Source organism: Xenopus tropicalis, chromosome 2 (genome assembly GCF_000004195.4).
Source record: "Xenopus tropicalis strain Nigerian chromosome 2, UCB_Xtro_10.0, whole genome shotgun sequence".
NCBI lineage: Eukaryota > Metazoa > Chordata > Amphibia > Anura > Pipidae > Xenopus > Xenopus tropicalis.
The window spans coordinates 147,629,910-147,648,031 of NC_030678.2; the positions used below are offsets into that span (position 1 = coordinate 147,629,910).

An 18,122-nucleotide genomic window follows, 5' to 3' on the forward strand; every position below is an offset into this window, starting at 1 on the left:
GGTAAGGAACAGGAGACGAGGAACGGGGTGAAGCAAAAGGGAACCAGGCAGGAACACGGGCAGGTACGGTCACAGGATCACAAAAGGGCTTAATGAACAAGCAACCAGGGGTTGCTTGTAACTAGCTTATAAAGCCCGTTAATTGTCCAATTGCAACCACCTGGGCTCACTGAGGGAGGAGGAGGTGAGTCTGAACAATGAAGAGGAGTGAACATAATGTTTAGGGCTGGATGCCCAAGGTCTCCTGTGGCTTAGTGAAGTAATACAGAACCTGCCTAACATAGAGTCCAGAGTACGAGTACAGGCAGGTCCCGACAGTGACCCCCTGTAACAACTTTAAAGGCCTGCATCATTACTGTTACAGAGATGCTGAACCTTTAGGCTGGTGCAAGAAGTTCAGTATATAGAAACTGGCATTTCTAGCATATTCATTTTTAGGGTTTCATTCTCCTTTTAATATTAATCTGCCAACACATAATTTGTCAGCGCACAGGGCATCACCAGATAAGGAAGGGACAAGCAGTCACAGAAGGAAAGTCATACTATGTACGGCCCCTCCTATGTCATCCTTGTGCATGGCCCAATGGCTGATAAAATAGTTTATGGTACAGATACCATCTATAAATGTACAGACGTGTTACTGGCCCTTTAATGTGACTCAGGGGATACATGTTATGCATTTTAAAAGTTCAACACTTTTATTTGTTGTTCTTAAAGTTTATTAAAGGGGGCACATTTGCCTGACTGGCAAATCTGAGTTCTGGACAGCGGAAAGAGATCATGTGTTTCTGCCCTTGAGGCTTCTGACAAGTAACAGCATGGAAAAGACACGCGTGACTCTTTTCTGCAGTGCGCAACTCAGAGCGCCTCTGATAACTTGGGAGAATGTTGGCAGCCAGTAACAGTAAAAACACTTTTTTTTTTTATTAATAAAAATGGTACAGAATTCTTAATTACATCATATTGGACAAAGTCCAATTTTTAATGGGGGGGAAATAATTTTTTGATATTAAGTATATGAGCACAGGCACAGAAAGTTGCCAGCGTCAAAACCACCCAGAGCCGCCCCAATGCACGGCTTTGCCAAATGGGGTGTAATAAGGGCAGACGAGGAAAGAGCCCAAGGCAAGCTGCCCACTGTACCTGGAATAATAATGCTTGTGCTGCATTATACATGTAACAGCCCCAAGGTACCCCCCCAGACTACCTCTTTTCTGTTCTAAAAAGCAGTGATGGTGGCAGTAAATACTTTTGTGAGATATCCTATGATATGTAAAAAGGCATGGGCCTTACAACATGCAATCAGCTCATGTATGCCTTCATGCAAGGCTGTCTGGGGCCTACAGAAGCCCTTTAAGGGCCCCCTGTATATCCATAGGACCAATTACAATATAATCTGGCCCCTAAACATGACAGTGGTTAATTGGCCCAGTATATGGAATAATTATTGTGCAGTGCTGATGTAATGTACAGTTGTGTGATTATCCTTTGATTACAGAGACTGCAAGGAGAATCTCTGTATGCACATAGGGATGAATAAAAAAAAAAAAAAAACTGGACAAGGAAAATATTTTGTAGCTGTAGGTGACCCCATGCTATGATTTGGGGCTGAAAGATACTAAAAGCAGTATGAGTGGGATGCACTGATTGGGTGTCTGCATGTAAATCAGCTAAAGGCAAAGTGTCACTATAGGCTTCATGTAGTTGGTCATAAATTGAAAAAAACACCTACATGCTTCCTCCTATAAGGATCTGTAGCAGCCATTCCTGTCTGAGGATGAAACAAGGGCCAGGTAAGCTGCTGGGAAATCACTGAGGTTACCATGCTGTTAGGCCCAAGTACATTGCCTGTCAGAGAGAACACTGACTCACCACAGGAATAAAAGGCAAATACTGAATAACCGAGTCCTTCCCTGGGAGTTTGATCAGTGCTATGGATCTGCCCAAAACCAGTTTGGAAAAGTACTTTACTTCTGGCTGTTAAATAAAACACACCTTGATGAAATGTAACAAATGGCCAAACAGACACGCTACTTTAAAGATTAGTTTATTCGATGAGGGACAGAGCTGATAAACAGAAAACAAAATTAAGAGGGCTGGTAAGGGGGATCTTTACATGATAATAAAACATCTCCCAGAAAGCAGATTACAAATCATTACAAGTTTTATTATATATTTCCCTTGATTTACACTTCTGCGTGAAGAGTAAAATTGCTAGGGAAGGTATCGCAAGCTGGTCCATGAGAGACAGACAGGAACACAGCTCCTGGATGCACATCAATTATAAATTAGGGTAGGCCGAGTGAAGGGGATTGGAGAGGTGCAATTTGAGCTCAGGAAATTGTCAAATTTGGTATGAAAGGCAGTGTCCCATAGCTGCGTGCCATGCAAACGCTGCCTAACCCGGATTCCTTATATATTCTAATAAACTCTGCATAATATAGCCTTCCAACTGATGAAAATATCACCGCTACAGCAGTCTCTTTCACACCCACAGCATCACACAAAGCCGGAGGGGGGAATTTCCTAAAAAAGCAATTAATATTTGAATCCCTGACAAGGGATGCGGCTTCTTTAATTGATCATTTTCTCTGGCACACGGAGGTGGGCTTCTGGCAAATGCTCTAGAAGAGTGCAAACCATGCATCTGATGCCCTTGTGAAGCTGCTAAATAAGTCTTCCTCCGGTCATATGATTTGCCTAGCCATACTGTACTAAAGGGCATTTCTTTCATTGGAGAATAATCCTAAACAGAGAGCTCTAGCAGCCACCTTGTCCAGTTTCCAGGCCACTTTGCTCCATATCAAGCAAAAATGACTGTTCTGGCATAAAATGGAAACTTTATACAGCAGGGCAGATAGGATGTGAGAATCCTTTACCTCATCTTACACAACTACTAGTTTCCTTAAGAATATCTATGTTCCCTGCAATCCAGTGTTACTTTGCTACACACTGCATTTCTGCCCCCCTCCTATTCCACGCACACACAGTAAAAAGCTGCAGCAGCATGCAAGAGAGAAAACAAACAGCTCATATTGGTTTTTTTTCTAACTGAAGGTCATTGGCTGAGGTGTTGAGGTTGGATTGCTTTTATATTTCTGAAGGGACAGACAGCCGGAAGGGAGCGTTTCTTGCTGTGGCATACACTGCCGGCTGTCACGGGAACAGGGCAGAAGGGAGAGTAAAGGAAAAATCGGGAGAGGAATCCATGAATACAGAGGTATTCCCACAGTTAGTCTGCGTATTCTTCTGTCTCTTCTTCCCCATCCATAGATAAAGCTGCATACTTACTTGCGTGGCTGAATTTCTGCAAATAGGAACAAATGGAAGAAGTACTGAAGGAGCGAACATTTGTAAAATGACTTATTTTTGTACAATGGAAAATGGCTTTGTTTTACAGGAAACAAGGCTGCCTGGCCAGTAATGTGGTTTTGGGATGTGTACATGCTAGTAACTAATTATTATATGGTTACCAACTTCAGTAAGTTTATTGCCCTTTTTTACTGCATCATCCACCCGAAACAATGAACCCCCTTGCCCCATAATTTGGGACTGCCCTACCTAAATATGGAAAGTGAGAGGTATGAAAACACATCATAGGTTTATTCTTGAGTACAAGCAAGGGATATTGAATTTAGCCCACAAGCCAAGCCTTTGCTGCAATCCTACCTTACACTTGCCAGGTATTCTGTATGATTTTTATGGTATACTTTTTATTTCTAAATTACACTGTTTATTCTTGAACCAACAAAAGTAATTTTTTTTAGCTGTAATATTGGTGTGTAGGTGCCATCTCAGTGCATTGTGCCTGAGTCTGAGCTTTCAGAAGGAGGCAGTGCTACACATTAGAACTGCTTTCAGCTAACCTATTGTTACTCCTACTCCCATGTAACTGGAGGAGTCCCAAGCCCGTGATAGATCTCTCCTAACACAGGCGAGTAACCGGTCAGAAAAGGCTTTCCAGGAGTCACCGGTGGAAAGTCCTTTGCATCACTTTGTTTTCCGAAGTTGCCTGCAGGAGGACTTCGAATTACTGAAGTGACGCGAAGAGCTTTCCACCAGCGACTTCTATTGCTGCAGGTTGAAAGCCTTTTTGAAATGGTTACTCACCCACGATAGCAGCGAACTATCGCGGCCAACTAACTCGGTCCCGTGGGTTCATACCCATAACTGCTATTCTGATATCTACTGGGAGCTGCTATCTTGCTCCCTCTTCCCATTGTTCTGCTGATCGGCTGCTGGGAGGAGGGGATATCACTCCAACTTGCAGCTCTGCAGTAAAGTGTGACTGAAGTTTATCATTGCACAGGTCACATGGCTGTGGCACCCTGGGACATGAAGAATATGGCTAGCCCCATGTGAAATTTCAAAATTAAATATGAAAAAATGTGTGTTTTTGAAAAACAGATTTCAATGCAGGATTCTGCTGGAGAAGAAGCTCTACTAATTAGACATATTTTCTCCTAGGAAAGTATACTGTTACAGATAATCAAAGCAAGAGCCACAGGATTCACATCAATATCCACAAACTATTTTCTTACAGGGGTTGTTCACCTTAAAATTATCTTTTAGTATGACGTAGAGAGTGATTCTGAGACAATTTGCAATTGGTATTCATTTTTTTTTGTGTTTTTTTAATTAGATTTTTGTTCAGCCGCTCTCCAGTTTGGAATTTTATTTTTATTTTTATTTTTTTACTGGAATATGTATAGGAAAGGGCCTGAATAGAAAGATAAGTAAAAATAACAATAGTTTTTTTACCTGCCGGGATCAGTGACCCCAATTCAAAAACTGAAAATAGTCAGAAGGAATTCAACAACTATACAAAATATAAGACTGAAGACCAATTAAAAAGTTGCTAAATTTTGGCCATTCTATAACATACTAAAAGTAAACTTAAAGGCGAACTACCCCTTTAATTAGTAAAAGTAAAAATTAGTTGTCAGTAAGTTTTGGACCTACTACCGTCATTTTTAAGGAGTGTGGTAAGACAGAACAGGATAGAGGCCCAAATCATGTTGTGCCCTACATTTCTTTTGCAGTAGAACATGTGTAAGCTTTACAAGCACATACTGTAATACCTGACAATTGAACCTGATTAACGTTTTTGTAAGATCTTAGCTAAAAATAGCAACTGATTACATTCTAGTTGCACAGTTAAAAATATTTGGTATTAAAGGCGCTACCAAATAGCCAATCACAGACCTTATTTGGCACCCCAAGAACATTTTTCATGCTTGTGTTGCTCTCCAACTCTTTTTACATTTGAGTGTGGCTCAAGGTTAAAAAAGGTTGGGGATCCCTGATGTGGAGAGTGTAAAAAGGATAAGGAAAACAAACTGAAAGGAGAGGAAAAAAGCAAGAGAAATGTCTTACTACTGCCTGTTCATCCATTTTTTTCGACTCTGGCATACCCTGTGAATCCAGATCTCTCTTTTCTTTCCTGATAACAAAACAATATTAAGAGATTATGCTATGTTGCATTATCTAGACATTTTGTGGTGTGAAACATGGTTATAACAGGCAATAACAAGCAAAATCAATCATATAAGTTATGGACTGGCGATTACAATAAACAGGAACAAAGGGTTTTCAAAACGTTTCTCTTCTTTGATCTTTATGGAATACAGGGATCTGATTGAACTTTTGGGATTTCATTAAAATTTCGACAATTTTATGGCAAAGAGTTCAGTTTCAATGATAAACCAAAAAAACTTCAATGATGGTCTTACTTATCAGGTGCCCGATTGCGATCTCCTACTCCGTGCCCACCAGATTTAGCTAGGTGTTCCAGTGCATCCACTTTGTTCTCATCTACTAATGACAAACACAATAATCATTGACGGCATACAGACACGGCAAAGTTCTAGTCACATAAGCCTATTCTCTACTTACCTCTTGGGTGAGATGTACCAGGCTGTCGCCTCTCATCTGGATGCATTTCACCACTACGGAAAAAAAAAAGTCAGTTAAATAACTATATTGCACAGAATGTTGGCTACGTTCTATTTTTAAATCAGAAAGGAGTGTTTACTCCCATTTTGGGGCAACCAGACCAGTTTCTGGATTAACACTGTGTAAAGACAGTGGAACATAGGTGCTCTCAATAGTGAAAGGTATGGCTATGCCACAAGCCTTGCATAAACACAGTAAAAGGTGATTGGAACAGAGTACACAAGCCCTAAATGGGAAAGCTGAGACAGGAAGGTGCAACTGGAGTGGGGAACAGAGGGTGCCAAAAAAAGGCGTCCATGACCAATGTTTCTTGTGCGACTTTTAATGCCCAGTGTTGAAATGTGTGCGCAACATAGTGGATACTTGCATGAGCAAAAATCCCTAACATTACTTAGGTCACTGACTACATTTATTCAAAAAGGCACAAAGAAATACCTATACGTAACTAATTCTAATTAGAGCACGCCTTTTCTATAAATACATATATACATTCAGTTCAAAATAGAATTGTTTGTTTGCCTTTTCTCTTCTGCCTTTATTACAAATTAACTTGCAAACAGATAAACATATGAGCACAGCAGTGAAATAATACTTGAGAAATCCTAAATCAGAATTTACAATAGGGTGGCATTTCATTATCAAGTTATTATAATAAAGAATGGATTCAATGATTTTGGGATGAGTAAAGTATCAATTCTATCAAGTATCAACATCCTTAACAGCTACAAACTCTGAAAACCTTGAATTGTATCAACTGACAGACATATTGAAGTGTTTATTAAATTGGTAATAAAGGAAGAATTAACTAAATGCTACAGGTATTGGACCCCTTATCCAGAAACCCATTATCCAGAAAGTTCTGCATTACGGAAAGGCCATCTCCCATAGACTCCATTGTAATCAAATAATTCACATTTTTAAAAATGTTTAATCCTTACTGGAGCCTACACAATCCTGTTGGGTTTAATTACTGTTTAAATAATTTTATTAGCAGACTTAAGGTAGGAGATCCGAATTATGGAAAGACTCCTTATCCGGAAAACCCCAGGTCCCGAGCATTCTGGATAACGGGTCCCATACCTGTATTTTTAACTTAAATATGTAGTATAGGCCAGATGTGCTTCGAGATTTTTTAACATTACAGTAAGAACAGTTTAGCTATGGAATTTTTGACATCAGCACCACACTAAGCACTTTATTCTTTTATGTCACATAAGAGATCAAGGACAAATGCATGCAAATTGAAGATCACTAACTGAATCTATAATATCCGGCGTGACCTGCTGATCCAATGTGGCGCTGTTGGCGGCAGAATGGAGGGAGGTTCTGGCTTCTTAATGGATGGTCAGACTCCCCTGCCCCCACTCAGGTTGTGCCATTGCCCTTATGGGAGCCAGGAGGCAAGACTAAGAAACTTACTCATCATTACTCCCGCATACACCCAAAAGCCCAAACAAGGGAAAAACAAGAAAACAGCTCTAAAGCTACACTGGCATTTACCACAAGTAGAACAAATGGCAAACTTACCTTTGAGAGTATTCTGAGCTATGTGATCGGGAGGAAGGAGCTGCTGTGCTGCGTTTTACCCACGCATTCTCTTTCGGAGGAGGGGCTGGCATAACTTTCAATGGGAGCTGGGAGTCTGATTTTGGGGACTTCGAACTAGGAGAAGGAGCATCCTCATCTTTTCCAAATACTTCATTCTCCACTGATTTCTCACTCTCTCGTCTCCGGGAGACTGTAGGCAAGAATGTACATTCTTAGTAAATCCCAAATAATTCATTTACTACATGGCATGAAGCTGTGGCAAAGTGACAACAAGACCTCAAAGCTTCAGTCTCAGTGCCCACAAATAAGACATAGAACAGTACATTCATAAATTAGGTGCTGGATACAAAACACACAAAGGTTAATTACTACTTCTTAGAAGCCTACCAGCAGTTTTTGTGTCGCTTCTTTAGGGTTTTAAAATGAAATTCCCACCACAAAAACATTTAATGGTTATCATCCCCATTAGGGAATGGGAAATAAGAATAAATATTTTCACATATAAAAGACCTTTTCTGCAACTTGATAATAACTAATAATAATTGTATATTAAAAATGAATATCACATATTGCTTGTTTACAGACACAGCAGACTGACACACCTCTTAAAGGAGAACTAAAACCTAGAAATGCTGTACTTTATATACTGAACATACTGTACCAGCCCAGAGGTTCAGCAGCCCTATAACAGTAATGATTCATACCTTCAATACTGTCCACAGCAGCTCCCCATCTTCTCATCTTGTTAGACCCTCTTTTACGTGCCAGTGGCACTGCACATGCTCAGTGTGCTCTGGGCTGCTGTTGACAAGTGAAGCTTAGGGATTGTCATCAATCGTCAAAACATTTGCAGAAAGCGAGATTCTATCTGTCACAGATGACGCTACAGGGCTGATTAGCAATTAATTCAGATGCAGAACACCCTGGTTTCTATGCTGCAATGCTATGTAATGGAAATCTAAATTTCTAATCAGCCTTGTACTGTGTATTTTATGTATATTGCGTGTCAGTCCCTAAGCCCAGGTCATATGTTGTAGATCAGCAGAAAAGAAGATTGGGAGCTATTGGGGCATCTTCAGATTCACAGATCTTGACTGCTAAAGGCCTGTTGTAGCCTTGGGCTGGTACAAAAAACAAAAACATAAGGTGTAGAATATCTAAATTAATTATTAATATGAGCTTTATTTCTCCTTTAACATCTCCAGCACAGTTTACATGTGGGTGGGAAGGATTCCTGACATTGGAAAAACCCCCTACTAAATTGATGTTCATTATGCAACTCTCTATCTTCCTAATGTGCTAAGCCTTTAGGTATCAGAGCATCAATGTAAAACTGAGAGATTACACTGAGAATACACTAAAATGTGGCTTAGATCTGATCAAGCAAACATCTTGGAACAGCACCGTCTAAGGCCCCACTTATACAGAGGCTGACAATCCATCCGTATTCTTGAAAAATGTTCTAATTGTATCTGCACTGAATCTGCCCAGGTGCAGGCACCCGCAGCCGATATCCTCCAAGTAACGTGAGACTGACTGCATTAGTTGGCGGATATCGGTTACGTGTGCCTGCACCCCCGCGGATACAATGCTTCTGGGTGCCAGCACAATCAGAAGATTTTTCAAGCATACAGGCAGATTCCGCCTTGTGGTTCCTTACACCTAGGTACTCAGCTGCAAGAGAGTTTATAAATCCTTTGCCATTACCTGGATTTCTGTTTTACTGAAAAAGCTGTGGCCTGATCTCCAACATGGTTACAATAACAGAAACACTGACAGTCTAGATTGGGCATATTAAAAAATGAATTCAAATTCTCAACCAAAGTGACATGCTGTAAAAATACCTTAAATATGATGTTCACGCAAGAAATCCCAGAAATATCAAAAAACAGAGACAACTATTTAAGAATAGTCAAAAATTTCCTCCTAACCACTGAGCAATTCAGAAAACCGTTTGCTGGAGGTTATTGCTGCCTATGGAGGTTCTAAAGCTACTAAATACAGGTATGGGACCGGTTTTCCAGAATGCTCGGGACATGGGGTTATCCAGATAAGGGGTCTTTCCATAATTTTGATCTCCATACCTTGTCTGTTAAAAAAATAATTTAAACATAAATTAAACCCACTAGGATTGTTTTGCCTTTAATAAGGATTCAATATATCTTAGTTGGGATCAAGTACAAGGGTACTGTTATTACTACAGAGAAAAAATATTTTAAAAAAATTTAAATAATTTAATTAAAATGTAATCTATTGGAGATGGCTTTCCTGGAATTCTATGCTTTCTGGATAATGGATCCTATAACTATACAAGCAGGGTCATATTCACCCATACTTTTAACAGCAGTTTAAAGGGGGTGGTACCTATAAGGTAAATTAAAAACAACTAATAAATACTTGCTTCTAAATCCTTTGGGAAAGCTGAGGGGTGGATACCTGCCTATCAGGCCTGGGACTGGGATTCAAAATAGGCCCTGGCATTTCAAGTACCCAGAGGCCCAAACAGACCCCCCCCCCCCCACCCCAAACAAGACCAATAAATAGTGACTGTCTATGGCAGGGATCCCCAACCTTTTCACTCATGAGTCACACAAGCATGGAAAATGTCCTTTGAGGATGACAAATAAAGGCTGTGATTGGCTGTTTGGTAGCCCCATGTGGACTGCTGGCCTGCAGGAGGCTGTTTGGCAGTACTTGCTTACTAGTACTTTGGCAGTCTTTAGGCCTCCAAGTCAGAAATTTAAAAATGGGCACTGGGAGAATTATCAAATAGGCTGGTGAGCAACATGTTGCTTTGAGCCACTGGTTGGGGATCACTGGTCTATGGCATCTTACAGCAGCCCCTCTGGCATTTGCCAGAACCCACAGATTGTCAGTCTGGGCTTGCTGCCTATGCAGCTATCGCCCCCTCTCCTTGCGATTGGCATTTGTGCAGAGTCCAGTTGGCCTGCGCTTGCACTAATTGCAGTAACAAGGGAGTGGGCTGAGGTCTGGTGCCTAGGGCAGAACTGGACCTAAACACAGCTCTGAAAACAATAGTTTACTAGCTGTGTGTGCGCAATTAGTTTTAACATATTTGTCTGTTATAGCGACCGTTAAGAATTAGATCACAATTTATCAATGCAGAAAGCCTGATGATGCAGTAAAGTTACTAAAGTTAGATAAACATTTGACTGGAATTGTGTATTAAGTCATGTTCAATTACATATGAAATAGGAATGAACAGAATGGATAATTTTTACTATGGGATTTTTAGACGCGTATTTATCAATGGGTGAAATTAGTGTTCACCATTTGATAAAAATCCCATATGAACAGAACGTCTGTGAGTTATGTATTTAGCTATAAACGCACATTTTGTTCAGTATGCCTCTTAGGGATAGATTTATCAAACTGTGAGTTTAGAGCTCACCACAGAAAAATTTACCCACTTTTTTATTCAATCCTATTGGCTCTTTAGAAGCCTGTTTATCAAATGGTGAACCCTAATGGCTCACGCATTAATAAATACGCATCTAAAAATCCCATAGGAATGAACAGAACATTTTTCTGTGGTAAGCTCTAAACTCATATTTTGATAAATCTATACCGAAGAGGCAGATTAAACAAAATATGAATTTAGACCTAAATACATAGTGCTACATACTAGTGTTCTTAGGAAATCTCACTGCTGAGTTCCAAATGGTTTCTGGAAGCTCTAGAACTATTCACAAGGAGCATATGATTTTATAGGTGATCATAGGCAAACAAAAGAATGTGCAATGCCAACCATCAGCTGGAAAGGTGTAAAGGTAACTGACACTGAAGCAGTGAAAAAAAGTGTCCTCTGGAATGGTAAATTTCACTGGGCAGTCTGACAAAGTCTGGATTTAGCACAAGAACAAAATGGCATTGTTGAGATGGGAGAGAAAGAACCTAACCAACCTGCACACAACCTCAATCAAGCTGAACATCTATGGAATGAATTGTAATGCCAACTATGATGCAGGCCTACTCCCCAACATCAGTGCCCAATCACCTAATCCTCTTGTGGAAGCCAATGCCACCAAACAATGTCCTGAGATCTGAAAGCCTTCCCAGAAGGGTAGAGGCTGATATAGCAGCAAAGGGAAAACCAACTTCATATTAACACCTTTGGTACAAGTATGCATGGCCTATACAACCAGGCAACTGTATTCCCTGCACCCACTCCAGCTAATCAATTATATCTCAAGACCTTACGCTCTACTGTAAACAGACATCTATCATCAGAGGCAAAGCGACTTGGTGCTGGACCCCGCCGCAAGAAATCTTTGAAAGGGCCTGGTGCTCTGCAACCGGGCAGCAGTAGTGCAAATTTTCTTTAAGTGGCTATAGAGGAAGCTGACCCTGCGGTCCAGGACCCTCTATCCCCAGACCCCACTGCGACATCTGCTTCCTCTATAGTTACACCACTGCCTGTCATATATTCTTGTAATATATGTAATGAATTTCCTTTTGTTATAGAATACTGATGAGGTCAGAGAGCAACAAAGATTGAGATCTCAAACCCTTGTGCCACATGATTAGTACTTCTGCTCTGCTTATTGCTGAAGGGGCAACATTTATTTAAAAAACAATTTATTTATATATATAAAAATAATACACATGCACATATCAGGGGCTGTCACACAAACGTTGGCAGCGGTACTGCTCTACACCCTAGGCCAGTGCCTAAATCATCTTTTAGAATCAAGTCCTGTTGCTGTGTGTGGCTCCTAGGTGTTGCTAAAAGCCAATTCACATTCAATAGGCCATTGTGTATCTTTCAAAAAGGAAGTAGTTAAATGCACACAACCTATTTTGATGTGCACCCTACTAAAGGCATTTATAATTATAACAGTGTACTGGTTATAGAGAAATTATCATGAAAACAATGACCAAATATAAGCACCATCCCATGAAAAAAAAATAAGTTTGGGATTTTTTATTTGAAAACCCATTATCCAAAATATGGGAATTCCATTATTCATAAAGTTCTATTAAATTTTTTTCTTATTACCGATTTACCTTTTCTCTGTAATGATAAAACAGTGCAATGTACTTTATGGTAACTAAGCTGTATAAAGATAAAGACAAAAAGGTCCTTTTTGCACTAATATATAGGATATCAAAACATTTTCGACATAAAGCTACGGAAAAATTGCCTCCCCTTTAACCAAAACAGGGATTGTTTGTCCATATATTGCAATGTGTTCAAGCTGGCCAACTACATCAAAGTGATACCTGGTATAGCAGGTCCTATTACTTCATTTCACATTTTTCAAAGTGACTAAATTTTGCTTGCAACATACTTATCAAATGGTTACCCTTTTAAACGGCCACCATAGGGATCACCTGACATTTAATGTTTACATTTTTTGAGCTTTATGAAATGGTGCTCCAAATTAGAGAAACACACCATTATACAGAAAACCCCATCCCAGAGCGTTCCATATAATAGAACCCACCCCTGCATAACTAAACATTACATAACAAATCTGAAATAATCAAGCTACTATTAACTTATCCCCCTTTCAGCAGTCTGTTTGTGTCCTATTTTTAAAGCCACTTCGATCTCACCATTGGTCAGAGCTTTCTTTGCCTATATTTTTGAATGGGTAAAAAACACTAACCTTGATTTATATACGTTACATACTTTTTTTTTTTTTAATATGTAGAAAACGTCTTTTTTCCCCACAATGAAGAATTTATTTAATGGTTAAAAACCATTTAGGTAGGAGAGAAGCACTTTATCAACCTAAGGCTAATATCATAGCCTTTATTATATAAGAATAATATCATACTACCCTCTTCTCCATAAGCAGAAAAACCTCCAATACCATCCAAAACAGAGGAGTAACATTAAACCTATAGGATATGGAACCTAAAAGGAGTTATTCCCCTTTCGCTGAGAACACATCAAGATAGGGAAGCACAGAAGTTGTTGCAGTATGTATACTGCAGAGATTTCAGAAGGTAGCCTTATGTATATATTTTTTAATACATCAGCACTGCAGGTATCTTTTTTATTTTTGCAATCAGAATTGTCTCACAGCAGATACAACCCCTCCAGAATTTCTTCCCTGCTGTTTGTGTTTCTGCCTTAGAACTCCCCACAAAAAATTCACATGCCCACATCTTGATTATCCATCATACTTTATTCATCTTTGTTTCAAGTAAAATATTTCATTAACTGTTGTTTTGGCAATGATGTAAAAACAAATACCCAATTCAAGAGAAATGTTGCTGTATTGTTAAAGGTCATTTAGAGAAATCTTCAGTCACCAAAGTCCACGTATACCTCAATGTCTCTAGAACCATTAGCAGCTTCAGTATCTGACACTTTTTGAAACAAGTAGTAAATACAAAAATGTTTTCATCTGTTGAAGTTTATTTTTGTAGCATACTGCATGAATATTTTAGGGCCTTTGTAAGGTGTGAAGAAAGAAAACTTTCATACATCACTTATGCTGTACAAATTATGCACGTTGTAGAACTACTCCTGGTCACTAACACGGTACTCACTCCTGGATGAAGAGCCACCGGTGGCTGTTTGAGAGGACTCGCTTCCAGTCCTAGAACGTTCCTGGTTTTCGTCACTGCGCCAACTAGGATGCCTGTAAGTAATTAAAATCAATATTAATAACTAATGCTATAAAGTAATTGCCCTACTATGTGTATAACAAACTACAGTATACTGTGTAGGTAAGTAGTCACTTACAAATTTAGCTTTTAAATAAAGTTAGCAAAAAAAAAAAAAATTGAGGAATGGAAGGAAAAAGGGATGGCAAAGTAGGACAAGAGAGGCAGAGTAGGACAAGCAACCTCGCTAAGTGATTAGTCGCTCAATTATAGTCGAGTAAACTGATATTATTTAAGGGACATATAGCTTTAAACACCAAGATTTCTGTACCCCACACAAACTAGACCCAAGACAAAGGAATCCCACAAAATATTTTTAACCCAGTTAAGACTAACATCCAGAAATACATATGCCTGACAGTGGCGTATTTATTATGTTGTGTAAAACTAATTCGCCGCAAAAACGGCGTAAAAAGCTGTGTAAAATAAATGGAAAAGATCGCCATCTGAACGCCGGATATTACGCCGTTATTTTCCATAAGTTCCGGTGGAAGAAAAAATGCGTAAAACAATTACGCCGATTTTACGCGGCGAAGCCTGGCGGATGTGTGGCTAATTTTCTCGCCATTTTTTACACAGCATAATAAATATGCCCCTAAGTCTGCAGAGACCTGAAAGGAAGGTGACTTCCTAAAAACATTCTGTTTTTATTAGGGGCTGACTTAAACAAGGAATTATAGTTTTACTTCTAAAATAAAGAGTACATTTAAAGGGGTGGTTCACCTTTAGGGCAGTGGCACACGGGGAGATTAGTCGCCAGCGATAGTGAAGATCTTCACTATTGCGGGTGACTAATCTACCCCTACATGCCATCCCACCGGCACACGCGTCGCTTCGGTTTTCCAAAGACACCCGAAGTTTCCATGCGAAGTAACTTTGGCCAACCGAAGCCCCTCAGTCAAGCATTTGTGAAAAGTGTCCACCATAACTTCTATCAACAGGATAGTTGCCTGCCTTCTCTGCCTAAGCACCAAGGTGTAAAAGTCACCTTACAAATGAAGTATTCTGGCTTCAACACAGTGCCCACCAATGCACTGCATTTTTAACAGCGAATTGAGAGGTACTGCACTGCACTGACCTTGCCAACCAACTGCCTTATGTACTGAACAGCCTGGAAAACTCTAATTTCTTCCTTAGGAGTTTTAATGCAAAAGTAATGAACAAAAAAAAAAAAATCTAATTTAAGCAATGCTAACTATGCTAATGCCTCTGCCTAGGAGGACAGGCATAACATTTATATGAATAAGATACTACTGCTATTTAGTAAGCCCCGCTTTAGCCTAAAACATAGTGCTGGGCGGTATACCGGATAAATACTACAAACAAAAAGTTGAAAGGCAAGTAAAAGAATAGCACAGGGTAGGTGGAAGGAGAGCCTGCTATGCCAAGAATAGACTCTCAACGACCCTCCTAAATGTTACCAACAGTAATTTAAATACTGGTATTTAGTAGTAATGTTTATATGGTGGGTCAGTCATACTGGGTTCCACTAAATGATTAACTCTATGCTTCAGTAATTGGTATGTCAGTGCAACGCTTCTATTCCTGTCTGTTTGTAGAAAGCAAAAAAATGTTCTTTTTTGGACACAATGCTTTTTGATTAAGTCTAGACTTTATTCTACTGCCAGAGTTGGTAAGGGATCACCCGCCTTTGCGTTAGAGTGGCCAGAGAATGGATGTATCAGCAGCAGCTGACCCTATCATCATAACACAGGCTCCTAGAAAAGTTATTAGAGATAACACACTGGTGCCAGAAACAAAAACAAGGGCTTTGAAAGGTATAGCATTATGGCAAGTGCAATATAAGGATATTACTGCTATATAAGTTTGGCAACCACTGACAAACTGCAAAATAAAAAGCATACTTAAAGGAGAAAGAAAGGTAAAAACTAAGTAAGCTTTATCAGAAAGGTCTATGTAAATACAGCCATAAGCACTCACAGAAACGCTGCACTGACCTCTCTGTCAAAAGATTTCTCTATGTCTGTAATTCATGTGCCAGAGACACACAGCTTTCTCTTTCTCCCCTCTCCTGCTCCCCCCTCCCTCAAGAATGCTAAGAACTCACTCCACCCCCTTAGGAATGTGGATCTGAGCCAATCAGCAGGAAGCTGACTCATAGCCTTACTAACTGAGCATGTACACTTGGTCTGGGTGTCTGTGCAGGAGCGAGGCATTATGGGAACTTTCTTTACACAGCTCAGCATTTTCTTCCTGTTTGGCTTCTGATCATCTGAACAGGTGAAATATGGGGAGACTTGAGCTTGAGATTAACTCTTTATTAGCCTTTCCTTCTCCTTTAATAAACTTTAGCAACATTTTTCTTTGCAAGTAAAAAATATTGCATTCACATAGGATTGAGAATGGCCATATGGGCTGGCCATGATGAGACCCACAGACCAACAACCATAATGGACCTAAATAACCCTGCAAACATAGTAATATAATTCCTTCTTCCATTTAACTGCCTCACCTTTCTCTAGGTTTCCTCTCTATCTGTCGAGGTCTGTCATCTTCCAATTGGCGTTGCTGCATTTTCTCTTGCTCTTTTTGTAACCTTTCCTCTACTTCTCGTTCACGAGCAGCTGTATCTACTGGCTTTGCACCACCAAAAATTGAAGCTGCACGACTGGTGGCGGCAGATGGCCCACCTTCCTCATCTTTTGGAGCAGTACGTGGTTTTAGGTTTAGTTTTGGTCGCTGAGTGGGACCCGCTAAAGTAAAATATTTAAAATAGTAAAATACACACAAATGTAGAGTTGTAACAGCAGAAATATGCCAATACTGTGTCATAATCACAGCTCACATACATTAAAATGTCACGTCAACAAAATTTAAACCTTTTATATACAAAGATATATCTGGAAATGTCAAACTAAAGAATGGCAGTCTGTCAGATCTAGGCAGCTGGCTCTTAATTAAAATAAAATGTCCTACATAAACCCTGGTGTTACTGACCTTTCCTTATGCAGATACCACCCCCCCCCCCCGAACCCCCCACCTATAAATATGTTTCAATCCCTGACAGCTAAAAAGAGGGCAACTCCTTAAGTGACATCATCCTTGGCAGTTAGGGGTAATGTTATAATAAGCTGGGGCACTGTTTACAATTGTCCCCCAACAAACAAAATGACCTTGTATTCGCACACCCTCAGCTCTCAAAAAACTTCACTGCTTGGTGCACACTGCTGGAGGGATCGGCACCCTCCCAAAAATTACAAATAGAAACAATAGCACTGGCACTCAGGAGCTGCATACAGGACTAGCCCTTTAAAAATCTTTATTACGGAAATGCAACGTTTCGGGCAACAACAACCCCTTTGCTTGACCCCGAAACGTTGCATTTCCGTAATAAAGATTTTTAAAGGGCTAGTCCCGTATGCAGCTCCTGAGTGCCAGTGCTATTGTTTCTATTTACAATTGTCCCCCAGCCATTTCCAGAAAATTGCCCAGCACCCAAGCACATGACTACTCATGAAGCTTAGGAAGTAGAGACTGCACTTCACAAAGATATTTTACTAGGGAACTTAACCCATTTATTCTGCCAGTGAAAACACACAATTCAACGTTTCAGAAGGGGGAACTCCCTTCCCTTCATTCTTGTTTCTGATGGAGGAAGTACTCCCCCAAAACAGCAAATAGTGTGGTTTCAGTAGCAGATTAAATGGGATAAGCTCCCCAGCTAAAAATCTTTGTGTGCAGTCTCTACATTCTATTCTACATGTGCTTTAGGACAAGAGACCAGACACCACAATAATTTTCTCTAAGGGTAAGTGCAGCTGTGATCACTTTGTTGGTTACTCATGAAGCTTATCTGCTTCAAGCTGCGTTGGGGATTAATGTAGGTTAGTAAGCAGGAGAGGTAGAGTAGCACCTATATTAGATAAGTGCCTTACCTCTTACATATTACGATCACAAATATATGAAGACATTCATATTAAGTATCGTGCTATAAAGCTAAGAGTCATACCCACCCT

General features: G+C 39.9%; 1 protein-coding gene across 2 annotated transcripts in view; it reads right to left on the reverse strand.

Annotated features, from left to right (window-relative positions):
* Positions 1–2,031: 2,031 nt before the first annotated feature.
* The window catches only part of eif4b (eukaryotic translation initiation factor 4B), a 34,620-nt gene continuing 18,529 nt past the window's right edge, over positions 2,032–18,122 (reverse strand). Inside the window, exons 9-15 of one of the 2 annotated variants that reach the window (XM_012956763.3) lie at positions 16,619–16,859; positions 14,029–14,120; positions 7,483–7,693; positions 5,896–5,948; positions 5,733–5,817; positions 5,377–5,443; positions 2,032–3,307 (exon numbers count right to left, since the gene is read on the reverse strand). In XM_012956763.3, coding sequence (XP_012812217.1) covers positions 3,233–3,307; positions 5,377–5,443; positions 5,733–5,817; positions 5,896–5,948; positions 7,483–7,693; positions 14,029–14,120; positions 16,619–16,859 — 824 coding nt within the window. In that variant the 3' untranslated portion in view covers positions 2,032–3,232. 2 annotated transcript variants of the gene reach the window in all.